This window comes from Mauremys mutica, chromosome 4, assembly GCF_020497125.1.
Source record: "Mauremys mutica isolate MM-2020 ecotype Southern chromosome 4, ASM2049712v1, whole genome shotgun sequence".
Classification (NCBI taxonomy): Eukaryota; Metazoa; Chordata; order Testudines; family Geoemydidae; genus Mauremys; species Mauremys mutica.
This window is the reverse complement of record NC_059075.1, coordinates 69,647,225-69,671,801: the sequence shown is the minus strand read 5'-3', so window position 1 is coordinate 69,671,801 and position 24,577 is coordinate 69,647,225. Positions and strand designations below refer to the sequence as shown.

At 40.5% G+C, this 24,577-nt stretch overlaps 1 protein-coding gene across 1 annotated transcript in view; it reads left to right on the top strand.

Annotated features, from left to right (window-relative positions):
* Positions 1-24,577, top strand: part of PALS1 (protein associated with LIN7 1, MAGUK p55 family member) — a 132,963-nt gene that overhangs the window by 87,778 nt on the left and 20,608 nt on the right. The window contains exons 4-11 of the mRNA XM_045012440.1: positions 4,402-4,479; positions 8,386-8,532; positions 9,342-9,503; positions 9,800-9,877; positions 15,047-15,230; positions 16,877-16,948; positions 21,174-21,245; positions 23,214-23,381. Coding sequence (XP_044868375.1) covers positions 4,402-4,479; positions 8,386-8,532; positions 9,342-9,503; positions 9,800-9,877; positions 15,047-15,230; positions 16,877-16,948; positions 21,174-21,245; positions 23,214-23,381 — 961 coding nt within the window. The remainder of the gene's footprint in view (positions 1-4,401; positions 4,480-8,385; positions 8,533-9,341; positions 9,504-9,799; positions 9,878-15,046; positions 15,231-16,876; positions 16,949-21,173; positions 21,246-23,213; positions 23,382-24,577) is intronic.

The window sequence follows — 24,577 nt, the reverse complement described above, 5'->3', positions numbered from 1 at the left end:
GGTTCTGTTATAAATAGGGCCCTACCAAATTCACAGTTCATTTTGGTCAATTTCACAATTGTAGGATTTAAATTGTGAAATTTCAGATTTAAATAGCTGAAATCATGAAATTTACAGTGTTGTAATTGTAGGGGTCCTGACCCAAAAAGGAGTTGGCGGGGGGGGGGGATCACAAGGTTATTGTAGGTGAGGTTGTGGTACTGCTGTCCTTTTGCGCTGCTGCTGGCGGCAGTGCTGCCATCAGAGCTGGGTGGCCGCAGAGTGGCAGCTGCTGGCCAGGAGCCCAGCTCTGAAGGCAGAACCGCCACCAGCAGCAGTGCAGAAGTAAGGATGGCATGGTATGTTGTTGCCACCTTTACTTGTTCATTGCTGCCTTTAGAGCTGGGCCCTTGGTCAGCAGCCACCACTCTCTGGCCACCCAGCTCTGAAGGCAGCAGCGGAGAAGTAAGGGTGGCATGGTATGGTATTGCCACTCTTACTTCTGCACTGCTGATGGCAGGGCGCTGCCTTCAGAGCTGGGCATCTAGCCAAGAGCCACGTCTCTGCGGCTGCCCAGCTCTGAAGGCAGAGCAGAAGTAAGGGTGGCAATACTGCAACCTCTTAATATAATCTTGTGACATTCCTGCCCCCCTCCCCCACCCCGTAACTCTCTTTTGAGTCAGGACCCCCAATTTGAGAAACGCTGCTCTCCCCCGTAAAATTTGTGTAGTATCGGATAAAAGCACACACAAGACCAGTTTTCACAGTCAGTTATAAACTGTTCTTCAGCATTTGAAATGTTGAGTCTCAAATTGTGGTGTGTAATTTGCCATGCACATTCATGGCTCTGCTGTAGCTGTTTGAGCTAAAATTAGATGTTTTGGTATTGTTTTACATTTCCAAATTAATACCTTATAAACAGAACTAAATCTTTTTGGTAGAATGAATTTTTTTTTAATATGGCAGACTTTTTGCAAAGCATTTATGGGGTAGAAGAATAATGTGACAGATGGTGTGGATTTATTAACTACAAAACTAAGCCACTGCAACAGAGGCCAGTAAAAAGTTACTGTTGCCACGTGTTCACAGTAGACCACTAAATAAGATAGAGAATAAATCTATACACAGAAAAGATTACTTCAGAATTGGCAGAGACTCCTGTGGCAAAGAAAAAGGGGGGACCTCAAACAAGTACTGGTTCTGTGAAGTTTGGGTGCAAAAATCTGTCAAGTCAAAACAGATGGAGAGAGGTTGCTTTCTGGAGAATACATTCTGTAAAGAGGTTTCCTCATGGCAACAGACTCTTGAAAATTCAAGATCCTCAGACAAAGCTGGCAGAAGTTCTTCAGGTTTCTGGCAACTCTAAGAAATCATATGGCACTGACAGGAAGGAGTCTTATATTACCTCAAATGATGGATGTCACCAGGCCATGGTGCAGCTGACTTCCCTCAAACCTCAGGACTCTGCAAAGAATTAAAAAAAACCAAAACATATTCAGCTCTGAGCTGTGTCATTTCCATCCTTCTTGAGATCTTTGTTAGATCCCCTTGCTTGATCTCCCCAAAACACCTCAGTGGAGATGCTCTAAGGGTTCACCAGTGTTCTCAGTACCAAACTCTGATTACTTCCTTTTGGACTCAGTGTCTCCTTGGCAGCTAGGTGCTGTGGGAATCTCTGTCCAGAGGCTTCTGCTTTGGTGCTAATGGATTTTTGGCTCTGCTGTGGGGATGTCAGCTTCATAGATTCCAAAGTCAGTAGGGACCATTGTGATCCTCTAGTCTGACCTTCTGTATAACAGGCCATAGAACTTCCCGAAAATAATTCCTAGAGCATATATTTTAGAAAAACATCCAATCTTGATTTAAAAATTGCCAGTAATGGAGACTCTATCATGATTATAGGTAAATTATTCCAATGATTAATTACCCTCACAGTTAAAAAAGAAATTATGCTTTATTTCCAATCAACACTCTACTTTTTATCAAACAAACTTGTAATCTCATCAAATAATGACATCAATATAGTTTGACAGGATCTGTTTTCCATAAATCTATGTTGATTAACATTAATTATATTCTACTCCTTTAATTCTTTGTTATTCGAGTCCCATATCAGCCTCTATATTACCTTCCCCTGAAATGATGACTGAGGGGCATGTAATTACTCAGGTCATCCTGTTTACCCTTTTTAAATATTGACAAAACAATAACTTCCGGAGTTCCAAGACTCACTGTAAATCAACATTCACTTTTCAGCGAACTCCTCAGTCAGCTCTTTTAAAACTTGGATGCAAATTATTTGGACCTGCTAATTTTAAAATGTCTAACTTCAGTAGATGCCGTTCAATATTCTTCTGATATACTAGCGGAATGGAAACTGTTGTCATATCTTATGACTACATCTATTTTTCCCCTCAAATACAGAACAGAAATATTAATTGAACATTTCTACAATTCTACCATTTCCATATAGTAATGAACCGATACCATTGTAAGGATTCTTTTTGAGCATATTATTCTTGAAAAAACTCCTTATTGTCCTTAACCCTGATGACCATAAAGTTCTCCTTGTGGCCCTTGGCTTCCCTTACCAATTTTTTTACAATTCCCGGCTTCTGATTTATATTAATTACTATCAATTTTTTTCTTTTTGTTATATATTATTTTATTGTTAGTTTATAGCTGCCTTCACTTTCCCTCTAAACCAGGTCAGTTTTTTTAACCAAGATGGCTTTCTTCCTTGATTTGTAGATTTGTGGCTTTTTGAAGATCTAGGAAAGTGTTTATAAACAATTCCAAATTATCATTCACATTTTTCTGATTAAATTCTTCCTCCCAGCTGATTTGGCTCATAATTTTCTTCAGCTTTGTGAAATTATCCCTTTCAAAGTACCGTGTGTGTGTGTGTGTATATATATATAATTGGTCTGTACTTTATTCTGTTTGTACATTCTGTTTATTTCATTGCTGGCCATATTGAAATCACACAGAGCTGAACCTGGAAGGAAAGCCTCTTTCATGCCCTGTCTAAACTCTCTCTGAAACTCTATTAGGTAACTCTGTTAGCGGCTCTCATGTACACCTAACAAATTACTTCTTATACCAAGTATCCCTGCTTAGCTCAGCTCTGCCTCTCACTACCATGGAGGATTAACTATTTGGAGACTTTAAACAGCGAGGCTGATCAAAGATCCAAGGGCATAGCCATGTGGCCCTTACCATGGGACCAGATATGAGAGAGGAGCTCCTAGCACTGCTGCAGGTGCTCTTCATAATCAAACCTTGCACTAGAACTTCCTGGGATCTTCAGTTGTTTTGCTCTTTTTCTTAAGCGCTTCTGGGTATCAGACCCTCTACCACCACCTTTTGATAAATCATCAGCAAGAGTGGAGGATGCAAGAATATCCCAAAAGTTGGAAGAGAGCAATCTCTTGATCCTAAAAGGGGGAAGGCTCTTGCAATGACATTCCAGTCACTTTCACCTGACTTTTCAATGTCACCTGTGCTTCTGAACCCATATATTTTTATGTTCTCAGAAGAGCATGAGACTAGGAATAAGGGCCCTGGATGGAACCCCCTTCAGCCTCCTCACCAGATAAGGGCATCCTTACTGCTTTGTCTTTCCGTCTGAGCAATGGCAGATCAGGACCTGGTAGTCAGGATGGCATGAGATTTACATATTTGACAGCTTTCCCAAGTAAATCTCGTAAGCTTTTTGACATCTTGAGTTGCAGAAGAAAAGGGCAGCCCTTCCTGTCAACAGGGATTTTTCAGAACCAGATGAGGAAGTCTGACTCTATCAGGATCTGAGGGAAGGTTTTGACCTGGTCTGTTGAAACCCTGCATCAGAATCATTGTTTTTCTGCTGCCAGTGGAAACAGCAGTTTGAACAAAGTAAGATCATTTTCCACTCCTAAGGAAAAGAAGTCTAAGCAGTTTAATACATTAATAATTTGGAATGTTCTGTAACTCGTGAGTCACCCAGATGGACACCTTAGACATGTCTGTAATGGTATGCTGTTGTTTGGTAAATAGACTACCTTTTGTGGGAATGTGTACATTTTTTTTAATGACTGCCCTCCTTTTACAGATCTTAATCTTTTATTCATTCCCTATTGTAACCTAGTCCATCAATAATCTCTGCTCATGTCACTCTAATGTGACTGGATAACAGCCTAGATAGAGAGGCACAGTTCTGATTTGACATATTAGAATAGTTCATGTATTCTCGTTGCATAAATGTCTTATTTCTTAAGTTTTTTGTATAAATATATTGAGGGAGAGTAACAAATATACAGATTTGCTTTGTTTCTCTCAGTAAAATAGCTAGATACGTTTAGTTTTCTTTCTTAAAGATACCTTTAGTCAGAGCTAAATTAGCCCACTGTGCAAAGCAGATTTTCACTGTTTGGTCTCTTTTAGGTACAATGTGTTTTGAAACCCAGTCACCAGAAAGATGGGCAGGAGCTTAGTGCTTTGCTGAATGCCCCTCACATTCAGGTAAAATTAGACAAAGCTGGTACTGTGCAATCTACACCATGTAGATTTTAAAAATGTTTTTATGTATTTTATTTCTTGCAAACACCTTAAAAACACTGGTTTGAAACTTGTTTCTTAAGGCTAAAAACTGAGTGTTCCTAGTATATATGGAAAATCTCCATGTGATTGAAAAATGAAAACTTAATGTGTTTCATGGGGGAAAAAATTCTAACTTCCTGCTACTAATGAAATTTACCGTATTGTTCCGAGTTTAGGCCGCTCCTGATTATAAGCCGCACCCTTAAAGTTTGGTGCTATTTTAAAAAAATTAAATTTTTAACTTTTTTTAACTTAAAGAAAATATACACATGCAATTTGTAAAGGCCTATTTTTCTCACTAAAATCTTAGGCTGTGTGCAAACTCACCAAAAAATTCATATTTTCAAATTCTAGTTTAAAAACCTGGATTAGATTGGTGCGATGGGGCTTAATCCCCATCACCTGCAAGATAAGGGACAAACACTCCAGTTAGTCATGCTCTGCATCTGTAGGGTGGCTGATTAATTAACTGCCTCCTGGCCAGAAGAGGCAGAGCAAGGCCTAATAAGTTAACTGAGGGAGCTCAGTTGTGGAGGGAAGACCCATGAGAGAGGAGGTAAGGAGTTCCCTCCCTGGGAAAGGCCTGGGGTAGGCAGACTAAGGAAGGCCAGAGGAACAGGATTGGTACCCGTGGTGGGCCCTGGAAAAAATGGGGGCAAGATCTAGGGAGAGACTGGGGGAAGGCAGGACTTTTCTACAGAGGGAAATTCACAGCGGGAGTAATGTAGGCTCCTGTGGGAGGGAGCCCTGAGACAGGATTTTTAAGTAGAGAAGAGAACGGTAGCCCAAGAGGGCAGAAGAATTATTAATTTGGACTTTTGTTTGGACTTGTTTCTGCTACCCTGGAATGGGTCTGAATGTAGGTGACTTGGGTGGAGCCACAGAAAACCTGGGACTCTGATTCCCCGCCGCGGCTGAGATTTAAAGGGCTCTGGGCTCCCCGCCGCGGCGGGCAGCCCAGAGCCCTCTGAGTCCCGGCCGCGGCTGGGATTTAAAGGGCTCTGGGCTCCCCGCCGCGGCGGGCAGCCCGGAGCCCTCTGATTTCCGGCCGCGGCTGGGATTGAAAGCGCTCTGGGCTCCCCGCCGCGGTGGGCAGCCCCGAGCGCTCTGATTCCCCGCCGCGGCTGGGATTTAAAGTATTTTTATTGTTTTTTTTTTTTTTTTTTCCAAGATCCCGCTTATAGGCCGCACCCCTAGTTTAAAGACTTAAATTAGGGGGAAAAAGTGCGGCCTATACTCGGGACAATACGGTACTATTTAAAATTAAATGCACACTTGAGGTTCAGTGCCACCCACCAGTCTTCAGGTGTACTTAGTTGCATACCTTGTAAGCCAACCTTCAATGTTTATGCACAAAGCAGAAGATTGACTTCAAACAGAACCATTGGAAGAGCGAAGCTGCACTGAGTGCCTGGGTATATAATACAGTATTATTTTCCTCTGCATTGTTGCCCAAACTCAATCAGAATTGGGGCTCCATGGTGCTAGGCACCGTATAAACACACAGGAAGACAGACTTTTGCCCCATACAGCTTACTATCCAAAATTACACAAAAAAAACAATGGAAGGGAAAAAAGTATGGCATACAAAGGCTTATGTGGAGGGAGAGTGAGACTGGCAACAGAGGACCTATGATGGGAAGCAGCGAAGATAAATTAAGGGCAAACAGCCATTCATCAAATGCAAAATAATGTCCAGAGTTCAGATGGATTTTAAAAAAAGGGGGGGTGGGCTTGCTTCTATTGGTGGCATTGAAGTGCTGTGGAAGTATTAACTGGATAGGGGGCCCTGGCTGAGTGTAATCATTCTCTGCCACTTCTGGCTGTTCCTTTGGGCTGACTGCTGGAGCTTGGAGACTCTGGAGTAGAGTGGTCTTATTGGGAAAGGGTTCCTTTTCCTTCCCAACTCTTCCCTCCTCCCCCTAAAAAAAAGTGTGCTGGGAGTGTGGGGGAGTCTGAAACAACAGGAACAAATCCCAGCATATATCTCTATTGTACAAACAAGAATTGACAACTAGTGAAATTTACAGTTGTCGGTTACAGAAGAATGTGGTTAATGTGCATTGCTTGCAACTTAAGTAAAACAGCTTTGACTGCACTTCTTGGCAGAGATTTAATAGTAGAGTGCTACAGTGAGGTCCTTTGTTACTAAAACTTCATTACATTTAAAAAAATATATGTATTTAATAGTATACTCTGAACAAGGCCAAGTTTACCCTGACAAGCTGCACTTAAATTTTGTGGCAGAAACCCTAATTTTTGCAGTGCTTTAATGGAAATAATCAAAATACAGTTACTGCTTCAAACATTAAAATTGGAAGGTTTGTATTTAATTATATATGAAAATGAATTCAAGCAGTACAGCAGCCCCTGCGTTAGTTCTAATGACAAAATCAGTTTATTTTGTTATCAACATATGTTCAGTAAACTACAGATTAACAATGTTGTCATCTTTAGGTTTCAGGGCTAACATATGATGTAAAATGGGGTATTGAGACCCCTCAGAGCCATTGATTCAGAATGTCAGCAAACTCAGGAGGACAACACAAGATTAGTTTATATTCACTTCATGTTTTCCAGGTTATCATTGCAATCATCTCACAAAACTGGTGACTGGGCAACAAAATGGCAGATGAAATTCAATGTAGATAAATGCAAAGTAATGCGTGTTGGAAAACATAATCGCAACTATACATATAAATTAGCTGTTACCACTCAAGAAAGAGATCTTGGAGTCATCATTGATAGTTCTCTGAAAACTTCCACTCAATGTGCAGCTGCAGTCAAAAAAGCTAATAGTGTTGGGAATTATTAAGAAAGGGATAGATAATAAGACAGAAAATATCACATTGCCTCTATATAAATCCATGGTACACCCACATCTTGAACACTGTATGCAGATGTGATCGCCCCATCTCAAAAAAGATATATTGGAATTGGAAAAGGTTCAGAAAAGGGCAACCAAAATTATTAGGGGTATGGAACAGCTTCCATATGAGGAGAGATTAATAACACTGGGACTTTTCAGCTTGGAAAAGAGACTAGGGGGGATATGATAGAGATCTATAAAACCATGGCTGGTGTGAAGAAGGTAAATAAGGAAGTGTTATTTACTCCTCATAACACAAGAACTAGGGGTCACCAAATAAAATTAATAGGCAGCAGGTTTAAAACAAACAAAAGGAAGTATTTCTTCACACAACACACTGTTAACCTGTGGAACTCTTTGCCCAAAGGTGTTGTGAAGGCCAAGATTGTAACAGGGTTCAAAAAAGAGCTAGATGAGTTTATGGAGGATAGATCCATCAATGGCTATTGGCCAGGATGGACAGAGATGCAAAACTATACTCTGAAATGTCCGTAGCTTGTTTTCCAGAAGCTGGGAATGGTCAATAGGGGGTGAATCACTGCTCTGTTCATTCCCTCTGAAGTACCTGGCATTGGCCACTGTCAAAAGACAGGATACTAGGCTAGATTGACTATTGGTCTGACCCGGTATGGCCCTTTTTATGTTCTTAATCATAAGGGCTAGAATATTAGCTTTTTAAAAACTAAGATTCTGAAGCACACTTTCGCGGCAAGGGTGAATTCTGCAGTTGTGGAATATATCTGGATCTCACTATGAATTAGTATAATTAAAACTTAACCATGCTATTGTGATAGATCATCTTTAGGATTTTTTAATTCGTTTACTAGATAATTTGCACAATTTTCTAACTTGCAATGGGTATCCTACTTAGTATAAATTAGTGAATTTCTGTTGTGCTTCATGTTGGCATGAAAGGCATGATTTCCTTAAACTGCATTGTCTGTTTTGTTTAACACTAGGCACTTTTATTAGCTCATGATAAGGTTGCAGAGCAAGAAATGCAGCCAGAGCCAGTGACAAATGAAAAGGTTTATGAGAACTTTGGCCTGTATGGAGGGGAGACAGTGAAAATAGTTCGCATTGAGAAGGCTCGAGATATTCCATTGGTAAGTATTGTTACTTTGACAGCAGATCCCTTGCTCTGGAAGAAAATGAGGCTAGAACTGTCCAATTTACTTTTATTCTTCCAGACTCCCTTGTGGGGGAAGTTGTCCTAATAGTAGTGTTCAAACCATTTTTTTTTTAATTTATTGAGAGAGAGGTGTGTGTTCTCTTTACAGATGAAGTAGGGGGAAAAACTTTTTTTTCCCCCTTTTGCAGGTCATTATTAATGTTTTGGAATTTTATCATGGATATGTGGTTTAAACTTTGAGAGCTAATTGTAATTTTGGTTCATGAAATAACATGTTTATGGATGATGCAAATTTCTTATACTGAGGCTATATTAATTTATTCTAATATGGAAACCTAAATTGCTGCCATTTAGAGCAAAGTCAGTACTATATCTGTTGAAAAGTCAATGGGATTGAAAGAAGGCCTTCCTAAAGAAGGCAGTATCTTAGTATTTGCTGAAACTGAGTTTTTAATCCTTGCTGTTCCAACAACTGCATTTTTTTACCTTTGTCTTGTTCTGTTTTTCATGTTCTACATAAACATATTGGAAAAAAGTAATTTAAAAAATTTCTGTCATAATGTACAACTCAAAATTAATCACTGTTGAGCAGATTAGAAGTTCCTCTTTCAGCTTTATGAACTTAAAATCTATTTTTAAGTCAAAGCTTTAGATGTGTTCATCTAAGTTTGTTTTTCATTTGTAGTATATGAAATTTTATCCACTGGTTTAAAATATATGCAGTATATATCCATGAGTTTCATATTTGTTTTAAATTGAGATTATCTATTTGCAATTGTATAGGGCGCTACAGTGCGCAATGAAATGGATTCTGTCATCATTAGTCGAATAGTGAAAGGGGGTGCTGCAGAGAAGAGTGGGTTATTACATGAAGGGGATGAAGTTCTGGAAATTAATGGCATTGAGATTCGTGGAAAAGATGTTAATGAAGTTTTTGACTTGCTGGTAAGTGCCCCCACCCCCACCCCCAGGAATCTTAAAGTTGCCACTCCTATTTAAAAAAAAAAAAAAAAGTTGGATCCTACTATTTGACTTTTCTGTAGGAATGCATGTATATTGGAATCATTATAAATCTTAACCCACGTAGTGATATAATGATGCATTTGCTTATAGGGCCTGGATTTTCTTGGTGTTTGTATTGCACTTTGAAAACAGTAAATGTTATTTATTGGAATCCCTAATTCAAACAATCAGTCAGGTATTTATGCTGTAGATTACTGGAGTCTTGTTTTTTGTTATAGGCTGACATGCATGGCACTCTGACATTTGTGCTGATACCCAGTCAACAGAGCAAGCCACCTCCTGCCAAAGAGACAGTTGTAAGTGAAATCTATGTTAATCTTACAACTATTGTTTTTCACCTAGTGCTTACAAAGGTCTGTTGTGGGTCATTTTACAGGATGAAACAAAAGAAATTGATTTAGACATCAAAGATTTGAGTAACACTGCTGAAAATAATCACAGGTGACTGCCTAGGGCAGTGGTTCTCAAGCAGGGGTCCGTGTACACAGAGATCTTCCAGGGAGTACATCAACTCATCTAGATATTTGCCTAGTTCTATAACAGGCTACATAAAAAGCACTAGCGACGTCAGTACAAACTAAAATTTCATACAGACAAAATGAAAAAGTAAGTAATTTTTCAATAAATAGGTGCGCTGTGACACTTTTTTTGTATTTTTGTGTCTGAGTTTGTAAGCAAGTCGTTTTTAAGTGAGGTGAAACTTGGGGGTACGCAAGACAAATCAGACTCTTGAAAGTGGTACAGTAGTCTGGAAAGGCCTTGGGAATTCCACCAAAATGTGATCATTTGTGCTCAGTTTATGGCCTTGTCTATGCTTGCAGTGACATGTAGAGTACATGTAACTACACACCACAATGAAAGACTTTAGTGGGAGGAGGCAGGGGGAGTCTTTCACTGAGGCAGGGGAAGGCTCCAGCAGCTCCCTGATGCTGGAATCTTTTACTGCAACAGGGAAGCAGCAGGACCCTACACTGCTAAAAATAGTGCAGACCTGGGAGGCCCTGCTTGGGTATGTAGAGAGCTATGTAGGCTATATAGGTTAGTGTTCTGGCATGTCTGTACTCTACTTACCTAAGCAGTGTCTCACCATCTACACTGCTGTTTATACCTGTGCTAGCTGGGCATCCAGTGTCTGTACTCTACATGCTGCTGCAAATGTTGACCTACCCTATATATCATTGCTTACTGTCAGTCACTAAACATATACAAGTAAGAAATACTAAATCTAGAGATGCTTGTACTTCTGAAATTTTCTGACGTTCCATATCTTTTTTTTTTTTCTTTTGAGAATATCCATTTGTCCATTACAGATAGGGGGTGGAATTAAAAAGTGGTGGGTTGTGCCTTAACTTGCAAAACTTATCTGAAAAAAAAAAAAGGCAGTAAATTGAAGATCTTTCTAAAATGTCCGTCTCTAGCTAACGGTGTCTTGAGTTATCTTTAACTTGGACTATAGCAGCTTAGGTAAAGCGTTATGCAGCATTTATTCAAAGATGAACAAAACCTTTAAATTGCAGTGACATGATGGGAGACTGATAAGCAAGTGTCACTTACAATGAAACCTCATCTATAATTCAGTAAAAATGAAATCTCTGTTATCTTTAATGCATTCCTATGGAGTTGTACTACTTTTATAATGAAACACAAATCTAGTTGCAAGGAATTTTGGTCATTTGACGCTGACCAAGCAGAATAGTTAATACTGCATTCACTACTCTTTGTGCCTGTAGATTTTTTGCTGTCATTGAAGGTCAGTAAAGGTAACCTGAGACCTATAATTATCTCTTTAATCCAGTTTAAATTTCCAAAATATTAGTAAAACATCTTTCTGGGGGTTGAGCAGAAAAACCCAGAAAAATGACAAAGAATAAAAGTTTTCTTAAAAAAAAATAATAATAATAAAAATAAAATCGGAGAGAGCTTGTGAAATCATAAATAAATGATCAGTGATCTGTAAATTTGGCACCGATGTGACCACTACTGGACTGTTGTGTCCACAATTTAAGAAGGATGTCGATAAACTGGAGAGGGTTCAGAGAAGAGCCACAAAAATTACTAAAGGATTGGAAAACGTGCTATAAACTGATAGTGAGAGACTCAGTGAGCTCAATCTATTTAGCTTTACAAAGAGAAGGTTAAGGGGTGACTTAATCATATGTTGTAAGTACCAGCAGGGGGAACAAAAATTTGATAATGGGCTGTTCAATCTAGCAGAGAAAAGTATAATAAGATACAACGGCTAGAAGATGAGGCTAGACAAATTCAGACTGGAAATAAGGTTAAAAAAAAAAGTTAAGACTTATCAACCATTGGAACAATTTACCAAGGATTGTGGTGGATTCTCCATCACTGGCCATTTTTAAATCAAGTTGGATGTTTTTCAAAAAGGAATTAATTCACAGAAGGCCTGTGGTATGCAGGAAACTAGATGATCACAGTGGTTCCTTCTGGCTTTATGATTTATAATCTGTCAATTTGTTTCTTACATATAGCCATCGTTGTGTTGAAAACTGTAATTCAGACAGTAATAAAACTCTGCTACTAATGAAGTGATCTCTTCCCCAAAAACATTATTTGACTATAAGCAGGTTCCACTGCACATACAATACTGCCTCTAAGGATTTTCTTTACCTTCATAAAAATAGGCAATTGACTGTATTTCCACGTTCTGTAAAAGGAGTGTGTGTTCTCAGTTCTTCTCACCAACCTTTTCACCATGTATGGAACTACTGCATGTATTCTGTGACTATAATTCCTATTTAAATTTTTATGTAGTGAAAAACAGTTATATAATGGAAGATGGCTGCAGCAGCAGCAGCAGTGTGAAGTGAGATTTTTTTTTGTTTTGCCACATAACTGACTAATATTACTTGGTAAACTCCCTTCATTAATTAGATAGAGGCATGATTTTCATCATACTAAAGTCCATAGTCTATCACAGTGGACTTTCATACTGTTTGCAGCTTGGAGACACAGTCAGACCAGTCAGCCTTCCTGCCAGTGACTATGCCCCTCCTCTGACGAGCCCACTAGTTTCATTTTTGCCTTCACAGAAGTGGGTGCATGGTTCCAGGCCTTCCTGTCTTCAGAGACTTTTTAAAAAGACTTTTTTCCTGTTTAAGGAACTAATTTGGCTACAGATTCTCAAATTGTATTCCAGAATTACCTCTTTTTGGCAAAGGGAATAGAGTGCTTCCTTCCCAAAGATACTGTAGCAGTTGGAACCCCTGTTTACCTATATAGAATGCAGCATGGTGGGGAAAGCAAAAATGTGTGCCTCTTGTACCACTCCCTTCAACTGTCTTGGTGGGGAGTTTTGCCTTGTCTGTGGGCAGGATCTAGGCTTTTCACAAGTTTAGTGCTCCTTAGCAGAAAGCTGACAGAATTCCCTTAGCACAGTAATTTTTGGTCCTGCAGAGGAATAGCAGTACTACCCATGACAGACTACATATACCTCTGCCCAGGCCAGTTCCTTCTTGACCACACCTAACGAAGAAATGCCCTACTGTGATTAGTCTTGTGTGGCTATTATAAGAACAGGCATATCTATTATACTTGTTAGCTAAATTCCTTATTAATTTGGCTGACACCTGGGTTTTGTGCTCTGTGACACCTAGCTCTGTGCTGCAGTACATTTTCCAGTGCTTCGGGCTGTCTGCTTAGAGGGCCTTGTTCGGTTGCTGTAATGTTAGTGATTTGGTACATTTATTCTTGGCACACCTTTTCAGCACACTTAATTTCAGTTCTCTGCCACCTTGAGTATCCTGGATTTTACTCATCCGTGCTTTAGCCTACTTCACCTTATCACATATTCCTTATGTGACAGATGCACCTGGCTCAGCGAGGCCAGTGGCAGCTGTAGAAGGCCTTTGCCCTGGTTGATTTTCCTCCAAAGAGAATTGCCAGGAACTCAGAGAAATTATCCATTAGGGTGTAGACTTTGCCTTATGTCAAGTGTGAGCATCCTTTAATGTAGGGTATGGCTGCAAAGGCTGTTACTCTGAGTGGATTCCTTCAGCTTGGCTGCAGATATCTAATTTGCAGCTAGGGCCGGCTCCAGGCACCAGCTCAGCAAGCAGGTGCCTGGGGCGGCCAAGGGGAAGGGGCAGCACATTGGGCTCTTTGGCAGCAATTCAGCGGCGGGTCCCTCGGTCCCTCTCAGAGGGAAGGACCTGCTGCCGAATTGCCGCGGAAGAAGAAAGTGGTGTGGTGGAGGAGGCGCTGATCGCAATCTTGCCTTTTTTTTTTTGCCGCTTGAGGCGGCAAAAACCCTGGAGCCGGCCCTGTTTGCAGCAGAAGAAATTCAAGGACCTGCTGTATGCCAAAGAGAACCTGTTTGGGGAGCAGATGCAAGCCTCTTTACAGAGGGGAAAAATAACATGCACACTAGTGTCTTGGGCCTGTGTCGTATCCCTCGTGGCCCTCGTTTAAAAGATGCAAATGAAAAGTTTCTCTTTTTATAAGCCATCTACAGCGGATTTCAAAGGATCCCAACTCCAGGGTGGTCACCTCATCAGCTGCAGAAGTTGACTGGTTCTAAGCCCAGTTCCTACAAGCAGCAAAAGCTGTAGGGTTCCAGAATGTGTACCCTATGTGCTACTTTCAGTATCCTGCCAGGATATCCCCGCTAGGAGCAAACTTAAAAGCTTTTTACACCTAGTCGTCTCTGGCCACCTTGGACACGTGGTGCAAGTTCAGTTCGGTGAAGCAACTGAATCAGGCTTTCAAGAATACTTCCAGGTTGTCAGTGCCCAAGAATGATCTCTGTCTTCTCAGTATCAGGAAAAATGCTTCAGGAAATCCAATCCCTCCTGGCAAAGACCGTCATCAGTTTGTGCCACATCGTGAAAAAGGAAATGGATTTTATTCTAAGTACTTCCTGATAAGCAAAAAAGCCAGGAGGACCCTGACGCTTCCAGGATCTCAAGAAATTAAATCATTATCTGGTCAGAGAAAAAAATCTGAGCTAAGGAAGTTGTATAGGCTTTGTGATAAGAAGTGCTAACACAAGAATCAGAGTCCAGTGTAATGATGTCTTCAGAGAAGCAGAACTACAGATAAGTAGTCTTCCCTTTTAGCCAAAATTAAGTAGCAAAACTAGGAATTTGCGTTTAAAAGTGCCACCAAAACCCCTACGTGTGTCTCCATTAACTTGATTAACTGGATTGAACTATTTCACCTCAGTGTTTTAGGTGCATAGTCATTTGTATGAAAGAATTTTCATGCCTTCATCTTCAGTTTCTAAACTTCCCCCAAATTGATAGTTTTATTTTCCCCATCATTATAGATACATTAGTAAGGCCGTCCATACCTGCATACAGGAGACTGACTGAAATATTGAAATTGCAACTTGTCACAATTTTGCTTTTGTTTCATAGCCAAAGGGAGAGAATGTTTTAGGAGACATGAATCATTGGAATTACTAAATATTTTTCCCTTTTATTTTTATATCTCTTGTTTCCTAGATACACGTGAAAGCACATTTTGACTATGATCCTTCTGATGATCCTTACGTACCTTGCCGAGAGTTAGGTCTGTCTTTTCAAAAGGGAGATATACTCCATGTGATCAGCCAAGAAGATCCAAACTGGTGGCAGGCCTACCGAGATGGAGATGAAGACAATCAGCCTTTGGCAGGCCTTGTCCCAGGTACAGTGCAATGTAACCAAAAACACAGATGTGCAAAAGTTTTGAGGTGCCATTGTTTGGAATACAAGCCACTACAGCAGGTGAAAAGTCTTGAAAGAGACTTTTATATCCTGAAGTTTGGCTGGTTAAATGTCCATCTGTTGCTTGAACTTCTTTTGAGCAGAGAACCATTATGATGGTTTTGTGATACAGAAATTAATTTACATGTTCAAAAATAGTTACCTATTTCTTAGCAAGCTGGTGTTAATTTTCTCATAGATGGGCATCCACTGGTATGTCTGCCAATCACAGATTAGACCTGATCATTCCACCAGTTTTTTCTTTTTTCCCTTTGAGTTCAAATTTCCTCTGCTCTCTGCTGCAGCAACACTTGCACTTTAACCCCAGTTTACTCTGCCATCCTCTGAGAAAGCAAATTTAGGGTCAGTAAATACAGAGAGAAGTAGATAGAGAAATTCCTCTTTCAAACTGCTGGGAGCTTCAGATTAATTGGTTTGTCAATCATTGGAACCAGTGTTCACCTTCCATTGTGGAGCATCAGCAAGAGTGTTATTTATTAAGATCTTATCTGTTACACCCGTGCAATGCAAATCCATTGGCAGCAATATGGTGAACAAGAAATAATTTTGAAGACAGGTGTTTCACAAGTGTGACTTCATTACTTTGTGATGTTTGCATGACATGAAAAGGAATCCAGTTTGATTCTTTAAGTCCAGGCTGATTTTGCAGGGCTGGAATTTATTTGGGGGAAAAAACACATTTTTTACTTGCAAACTGAGCATATTTAATATGAAAATCATTGAGAAACAATGAAGTTGTTCTATAATCACTCTTCAAAACAGAATTGCTCAGAGTGATACTAAGGATACACTTCTCTTCCTTGAGAGGTGTATGTTGGGAACGCTACAGCACGGGTTCTCAAACTGGGGGTTGGGACCCCCCAGGGGGTTGTAAGGATATTATCTAGGGTGTCGTGATCTGTCAGCCTCCACTCCAAGCACCACTTTGCCTCCAGCATTTCTGATCGTGTTAAATGTATAAAAAAGTGTTTTTAATTTATATGGGGGGGCGCGCTCAGAGGTTTACTATGTGAAAGGGGTCACCAGTACAAAAGTTTGAGAACCACTGTGCTACAGTGAATGACAGTTTTCTAAATAACTTTCTCCTTTTATAAGTGTTTTCATGGTACTTCTTAAATGGAAGGATTCCGCTCTTTGAGAATCATAGACATTAAAGATGGAAAAATCATATTGGATCATCCAGTCCATGTCCAAATATCCCTTATTTTGAAGGATTACACTTTAGTCAGTTACCTATGTTCCACACAAATTTACCATCTCCTTACTTTCATTGTTTAAAATTATATACATTAACTGTAGTAATGAAACTGAGATTATAGAAAGTTATTTTCCCTAAAAGAATGAATTCCATAGAATTTAAGTTTCATGTATAACATTGTCCCTCATTTTGGATCTTTGTCATGCTGTGTGTATCACTTGGGCCTTAGCAGATTGAGAGGTATGATGATAATGTAGTTGTGTAATTCAGAGAAATTAGTTAAAGAAAACTGGCATCTCGCTTGTAAAAGGAAATAGGCATTGTTTCCCAATGCTAACTGCTTTTATGTACCTTTTTTGTACATTAAGGAAAGAGCTTTCAACAGCAAAGAGAAGCAATGAAGCAAACCATAGAAGAAGACAAGGAGCCAGAGAAATCAGGTTGGATATATATTCTAAAGAAAATTTCTGAACTATCGTACCAATGTTAATTCAAGTGGTGTCTCTAATATTTTGGTATCAAAGGCCCTTTCACATGCTTTTTCATATGCATGCTTTTTTGTACAGCGTGGCTTCTTTCAAGGTTATGCTCTACCAGCTCCATAATGGATTTTAACTTTGCACTGAACTTGGATACCAGTTCAGTGACAGGTTGCCCTTCTGAGTCATTGTTCCCTTCCTACAAATCAGACCAAATCTAGTGGGCCCTCTGACCTTTCTTCTGTATAAGAAATTGAAGGGGCAAACCCTGTTGATTCTTGAGGTACTTCTCTATAAGCAAACAATAGGTAATGCAATAGCATGTCCCAGTCCCTTGCCTTTCTATGTACCTACACTGTTAGCATGAATTTGAGTGTCCCATTAAATCTTTCAACCCATTTGTTTCTGAGTGATATGGGGTAGACTTTAATTGTTTTAGCCCACACCTTTTGCACAGTTGAGAGAATATGTGGGATGTGAAATTTGACCCACGAACTGGCAGTATTTCTTTTGGAAAAACCCACTCTAACAACTGTGAAGATGAGTGCAGTTGCCACTGTTTCTGCCTCTATATTAGAGAGGGCCACTGCCTCTGGGTATCTGGGGTCAGCTACCACCAATATATATTTTTTCCCATTTTTGGACAGCTTAGGGAATGAACCAATAATGTTCATGGCCACCCTATGGATTGCTTCTCCCTTTACAGGTAATGCAGCACCCCTGGTTAGCCTGGTGCTCACCTGTGCAGAGCTAAGTGTGTGCTCCTGCTGGCAGTGGTGGTGGAAAGCGCAAGCCCTTTTCTGCACAAGTGGGGCAGGCTCTTAAGGAACGTTAGTACAGCAGGCCCACCCCCACCACAACCTAGATAGCAGGAAGGCTGCTCCAAGCCCCAATCTGGGACACAGAGGCAAGCTTCTGGGACACACATCCCATCCCTTCCCCTCCCCCTCCACTCAACCTCAGCCACCCATCCCAGAGATCCGATCAGGAGCTTCTTCAAGCCCAGCCCCACTCGTCATGGCTTCTAACACAGGGAGCCCTCTGTCTGGGGAGAGTGGGGAGCCCTGGGCACCCACTTCTGCTGCTCACTGGAGGAGTTACCTGACTGAGTGCCTAGTCAAGCTGCAGCTTGGAGCTGCCCTCTCCAGCAATGTCTCTCTCTCTCTCGCTGCCTGGCTGCCTCCGTATACCCAGGTGGCTCTTGGTCTGCAGGTCAGGTCAGGTGGGAGGTATCAAAGGCACCTCCTTCAGTACACTGCCCTGGGCAATTGCCCTGAGTGCCTGGTCAAAGGCTGAGCTGCAGGCCAATGCGGTGAAAACCTGCGATGCCATTATGAGCAGGGGTATCCCCCCACAACTGCTCTGCTGTCGTGCTGCTCCTGCTCCCTACCTTGGAGTCAGCCCTGACCAGCTGCTCCTGGGAGCTTTCCTGTCTGCTGCGGAGAGGGGGAATGCTGATGTCAGGGTGTCCCCCCCCACCCTTGCCCGTGTACCCCATCTCCACAGAGTGGAGGAGGAGGGAGACAGGGCTCAGGAGTGAGATGGCGCTGCTGGAAGTGCTACTGTCTGAACAAGCCTTCAGACTGGTGAGTGCTGCTCTGCTTAAAGGGACAGCACGCTGTCTCTCATACGGTCCCCCATCTCCCCCCCCCCTCCACACACACACACAGTCTCTCTCTCTTTCTCTCTCTCTCTGACACACTCCCCAATACATGTTTGTATTATTATTATTACTTCTTGGTATTTCCTGCAATGCACGCAGTCTCTCTAATTTTATTCTTTCAAAGTTGTTAAGGATTAGTGTGCTATTCTTTCAGTTTTTTGACTGGTGTGTGCATTTCATAATTTTATTTCTCTCATATTTACATTCAGTTCTTTGAGTAATGAGTTCTAAAATGTCTAACCTGTCCTGGCTGGAGTAATTAATTATTATTACTTTTATTATCATATTGTGCTTTGTCATTCATTATTTAAAGTGGTACAATCAAATAATAGTATCCTTCCATAATGTAAATGTAGCTTGTACTAACCATAGTAGTGCCAGTTTAAAAAACATAAGCTAAACATAACTTTAGACACTGGGCAGATGAAGGTTGCTTATTTTTTAGTTGCATCTGTAAAATAACTTAAAATTTGCATGAAAGTAAATGCAGTTCCAATTATGATACAATAGCAATGATGGAGTCATGTGCTGGTGAGTCACGTATATTATGATCAGTAAACATAAATGCCAAAATCATTAGAAAAACAAATTCCTTTTCTTAATAAAAGAGTGGGGGGGACCTTAATCATGTATGTTAAAATTATGTATGTTTTTAGTGGAATGAAAAACAGTTGACTAAAATAAAGTAGATAATGGCAGTAACACAATGTGTGTCGTTTGAGAAAGTAAGCAGATTTTATTTTTTTATTTATCTTTACTAGATACAGTGTACAAAGTATCAACCATGGGTTTCTGATATGTATGAAAGCTCCAGAACTGATCCCTTATGGCTTGGGAGTGGGAATATTTTGCTGTATTATTTCCTGATCTTTTACATATAAACTTTAAATGTGGCTTTAATTGGAGTTTATATTATTTTTTCTTTCTTTATATAGCAGTTAGATGTGATGCTCCTGTCAGCTAACTCCTAAGTTATCCACACACACACACACACACACACACACACACACACACACACACACACACACACACACACACACACACACAGTTTTCAGATGCCTAAGTAGTCGCTGGAATCACGGTTAAAGTTCCCTCCCACCCTGTAAAATCTGAAATGGTGCCCAGGTGAGCCAGGAGTGGCCAGAGGGCTGCACGAAGGCCATGGGCTCTTGCAAGATGCCACCCTTAATTCTGCGTTGCTGCTGACGGTGGCGTTGCTATCAGAGCTGGGCGCCCAGCCAGCACCCACCGGTATCAGGCTGTCCTGCCACTGCTTAAATTGGGCCAGGGCTGAACTCAGTCATCTCTTTCAATACAAATTAAATACTGGGGGAGGAAGTGGGGGCCAGAGGTGATGGAAGTGGGGAGCCTGTGGGAGCCAGGGATGATGGATGTGGGGCACCAAAATACAAGTTTGCCCAGGGTGCCATTTTCCCTAAGGCCAGTCTTGGGTATAGTTGAAGTTGTAGTACAGGTCATGAATGCATTTTTCTATGTACATAAATACATAGATTCATAACCACAGTTTGTAGATGTGTCCTAATGACCATTAAGTTCAGAACATGACAAGGTTTCATAAAAGACCTTACTTGATATGCTTTTACAGTACCATAATACAGTATGCAGTCAGTTGGTTCAACTGCTCATTGTTGGGGTTTAAACCTTCCATTCTCTCCTTGGAGTGTCTGGACTCTGATTGTCACAGGGACTCTGGAGCCTTGTCTACATACAGAATTTTAGGAAATTCTCCCACCTGTTGATCTAGCACAGATGGGATAATTCTCTGAAATTCTAAATGTAGGCAAGAAGTTTGCGTAGGAACTTGTTAATACTCAAATGGTGTTCTCATAGCACATGCAGATCTCATTGGAGTAATTCAAGAGAGCTGCAAGAGATGAGCCTCTCACTGTGTCTGAGAAGAATTTCATCCACCACCTCTCAGTTGCTACAATAATGACAGAGGTGGGTTAGAAGAAAACTTCTAAAGATCTGTGCACTCTGAGACCACCTTAACTAGACAAGGGTGGCTAAAGTCTGGTCAAAGCAACAAAGAGGAGGTTCTTATCAACTGTCTTGTATGAATTGGCAGGGAGATGAGGGATATTAAGGCAATCAGAGAGTAAGAGTTTATAATAGTCAAGACACAAAATAAGAGTGTATGGTCAAGAGTTTTTAACAGTAAAGACCTAACAGAAAGGGTGGCCCTTGGAAATGTGGAAGAAAAGGTGGGAGTATTTGATGTACTGGATGTATTAGGTAAGAGAGCAAGAAGAGTTAGATGATCTCAGGTTACGAGTCTGAGCAATGCAGGAGGCTCTTGGTATCGTGTTATAGGAGTTATATGAATCAAATACTACATATCTGTATTCTATAGAAACTTCTATTTCTTAATTTACTTAAATACAGGTAAAATATGTAGAAAGACAAAATGTAGCCTACCATCTTTAAGTACACAGTCAGGAAAAAGAAGCTTTGGTTTTATGTGCATTTCTGATTCTAGTGATTTTTTAATTTGACTTTCAGGAAAACTCTGGTGTGCAAAGAAAAATAAAAAGAAACGGAAAAAAGTTTTGTACAATGCCAATAAAAACGATGGTAAGTAGTAATAACCCTGCTGTGAACTGTATGCCAGATTTAGAATTACACCTCTACCCCGATATAACGCCACCCGATATAACACAAATTCGGATATAAAGTGATAAAGCAGTGCTCCGGAGGGGTGGAGCAGCTCGCTCTGGCGGATCAAATCAAGTTTGATATAACGGTTTCACCTATAACGCTGTAAGATTTTTTTGGCTCCCGAGGACAGTGTTATATTGAGGTAGCGGTGTATCTAGTTAAAATGTCCTGAACATTCTTTGCCTTGCTACAACAATGACAAACTCATTTTTTTATGTACTGCATAAAGCTTGTCCCTGCTATTTCATATTGAATGTTATATGCATATTCAATATGAGACTGAAACTGTGTCCCCAGAAAGTTCCTTCCAGTGGAGTTCTATATACAAAAGTACCTTTGGGATTCATGGTAAATGCAAATTAGATGTATGACAAAGTCTGAAAAAAAATTAATTTTGGTTATAGATATAAATACCAAGAAATAATCGCTGAATTACTGTTTCTTTATTAGAAACCTAATTTATACACATCAGCAAATTTATTCCCTAAGCCCATGTCATTAGGGCCTGGCAGCACACTTTCTTCTGACAGGAAGAGGAATGTATTTCATCGCTGAATAGCGCAATCCTGGAGAAATAACCAGAGGCAATGAGATTTCCAGTTCTCAGCCACAAGGCTGATACACCTGTCAGAGGGACTCAAGTGAGAGGTGCACAGTGAGAAGGGAAGGGATATAGGTTTCCCTAAGCTCCATACATTGTGTGTCAGGCTCACACTGAATTTAATACTGCCATATAGTAATAGTGTTGTTATACCCATGTTGGTACCAGGATATGAGAGAGACAAGATGGGTGTGGTAGTATCTTTCATTGAACCAACTTGTGTTGGTGGAAAAAAGAAGCTTTTGAATGCCACAGAGACCACTTAAAATGAAGTAGGCAATTAACATCTCTGCAGTCATAGGACAAATGAGAGTTAGGTTAAAAATTGTTGTAGTGAGCCATAAAAACAATGTCTCCATTGAGTTCATGATTTTTAGTGTCTAGTAGAGTTGTGAATTCAAATTCCCAGCCTCCTCTTTTGAAGGGGTTATATAGGTTTTCTTGGGAGGATGAGGACTGCGAGATCGGAGATGGAGTGATTGCTTTGTGAAAAGTTTTCAACCACAGTATGTTTGTCTTTTTATCATATTTCTATGAGAGTTTATTTGAGAGGGATAGAGATTGTCTGGTTTATTTGAGAGGATAGATAGTTGTTGCTGGGGCATTTGATGCACTGATGAGGTACACTGCGTGTTGTGATTGGCATATTAGGATCCATAGGTCTTGAAGAGTGTGTTGTGGGGGGGTATTAATCATCGTAACCATAGAAATAGGTCCGCAGGTTTTGCATCTGTTGGTCTGGCAGGGTCTGGTGCTGCTTTGAGTTAGTGTATCCTGGTTTGTGGAAAGCTTGCTTCTGATGATGAGCTTAAAAAGGCTGGGGGTATGAGTTGATACCCCATATGGAGTAGAGGTGTGTGGGGTTCTTTGTTTTTGTTTGTTTTTTGTTTTGTTTTCCTGTACTGAAGCAGGTTCTCTTGAGCATATTCTGTAGTATCTACAGCCAGGCACTCAGATAAGATTCCTCCTTGTATCTGGGATGGTTAATTGAGGTAAGTGTGATGATCCATGGGTTTCTTGTTTCATTTTAAGTGATCTCCTGCAATGTGTTAACCCCTTATGCTCAACAATCTGTCCCATCTTGTATTTAGCTCTGACACTCTGGTTACCTTTTCCACACCTGAAGAAGAGGCATGTGAGAGTTGGTTCAATAAAAGATAGTATCTCACCCACTTTGTCATGTAGTAATAACATCAGTCATGTCTATATCTGGTTGTCCTCTTTGTTTTAAATAATGTTTTTCATGAGGTTTGTTTTGTTTTGTTTGTTTGTTTTCTCTGAAGATTATGACAATGAAGAAATTTTAACCTATGAGGAAATGTCACTGTATCACCAGCCAGCAAATAGAAAAAGGCCCATTGTCCTGATTGGCCCACAGAACTGCGGCCAGAATGAACTACGTCAGAGACTAATGAATAATGAAGTAGATCGCTTTGCAGCTGCAGTTCCTCGTAAGTTTGAAGGGAGGATGTGACACAATGGGATACAATTCAGACTAGTGGGGGGCTGTCACCCCTGCCCTGCAACCTTGGGTGCCTTACAATGCATTGCTGAAGTAATTCCCACCTGGGCCCCTCACAAACAGCCTTCTAGCATGCAAGCAACACCCTGAATGTTAGTGTGGAACTGCAGCCTTCCAGTTACACCCTGGCTCTCAACAGCCTCTGTTATTCTGACCCCAGCACACTTCCAGAAATGTATGTCCTGTACTGCCTAGCCTTCTCCTGGACAGTACAAATACATTAAGTCCATTATTCCTTTAAGGAAATAATATGCCATTTTTTTAAATAGTTACAGTGCATTTAAATTGAAGTGTCTGGGTATTAGATAAAATAAGTTTACTAACTATAAAAAGAGATTTTTAAGTGAGTATAAGTAATAATACATAAGTTAGAAATGGTTACAAGAAAAATAAAGAGAAAATGCTTATCTTAGTTGCAAAGCAAACTTTCTCACCACATGCTCCAGTAGATTACTGACCATGTTTTCAGGTCAGGGCCCCTCCCCAAAGTCCAACAGCTGTTTCCTTTTGTCTTCTCAGGTGCAGAAAAAGAGATGTGCAGGGAGGGGGGGAGAGAGGTCCCTTGGGGTGTTTGACCCTGCTTTTCAGTTCCAGTCCCCTTCTTGAAACATATTTCCAGCTGAGAACTAGGAGACACAGACTCTGTGTGGAAGAATATTCCCTGCTGGGTTTTTTTCTTTTCTTTCCTGTTTGAACTTCCTTTGTTTTCCCTTCCTGCTTGATGACTCTGTTTACTGCTTAAATGCAAATCAAGGCAAGCACACATTCCTTCATTTAGGACAGACCTAACTTGCCAACTTCTGCTTGGGCAGGGCTGTGTGATTTGGAACATACGTTAATATCATTGTATAGAAAAGTCTTAAAGCTTCACATACAGTGTTGCCGCATATATTTTATCAGGACAATACTGACCAGCAAATTGAGTTTTAAAATGATACCTTACATGGCATACCTTGTACAAAGATTATTACAGTAGTTTGTAGGGTGTGATTACAGGGGTGTGTTCCATCAGACTGTATAACCACCAGCCTAAATATACCCTACAACCAGATCACCTCAGGCTATGATCTTAATGAATATTGCAAGCTAAGCAGGGTAAGATCAGTTCTGAGTTACAGGATCAGT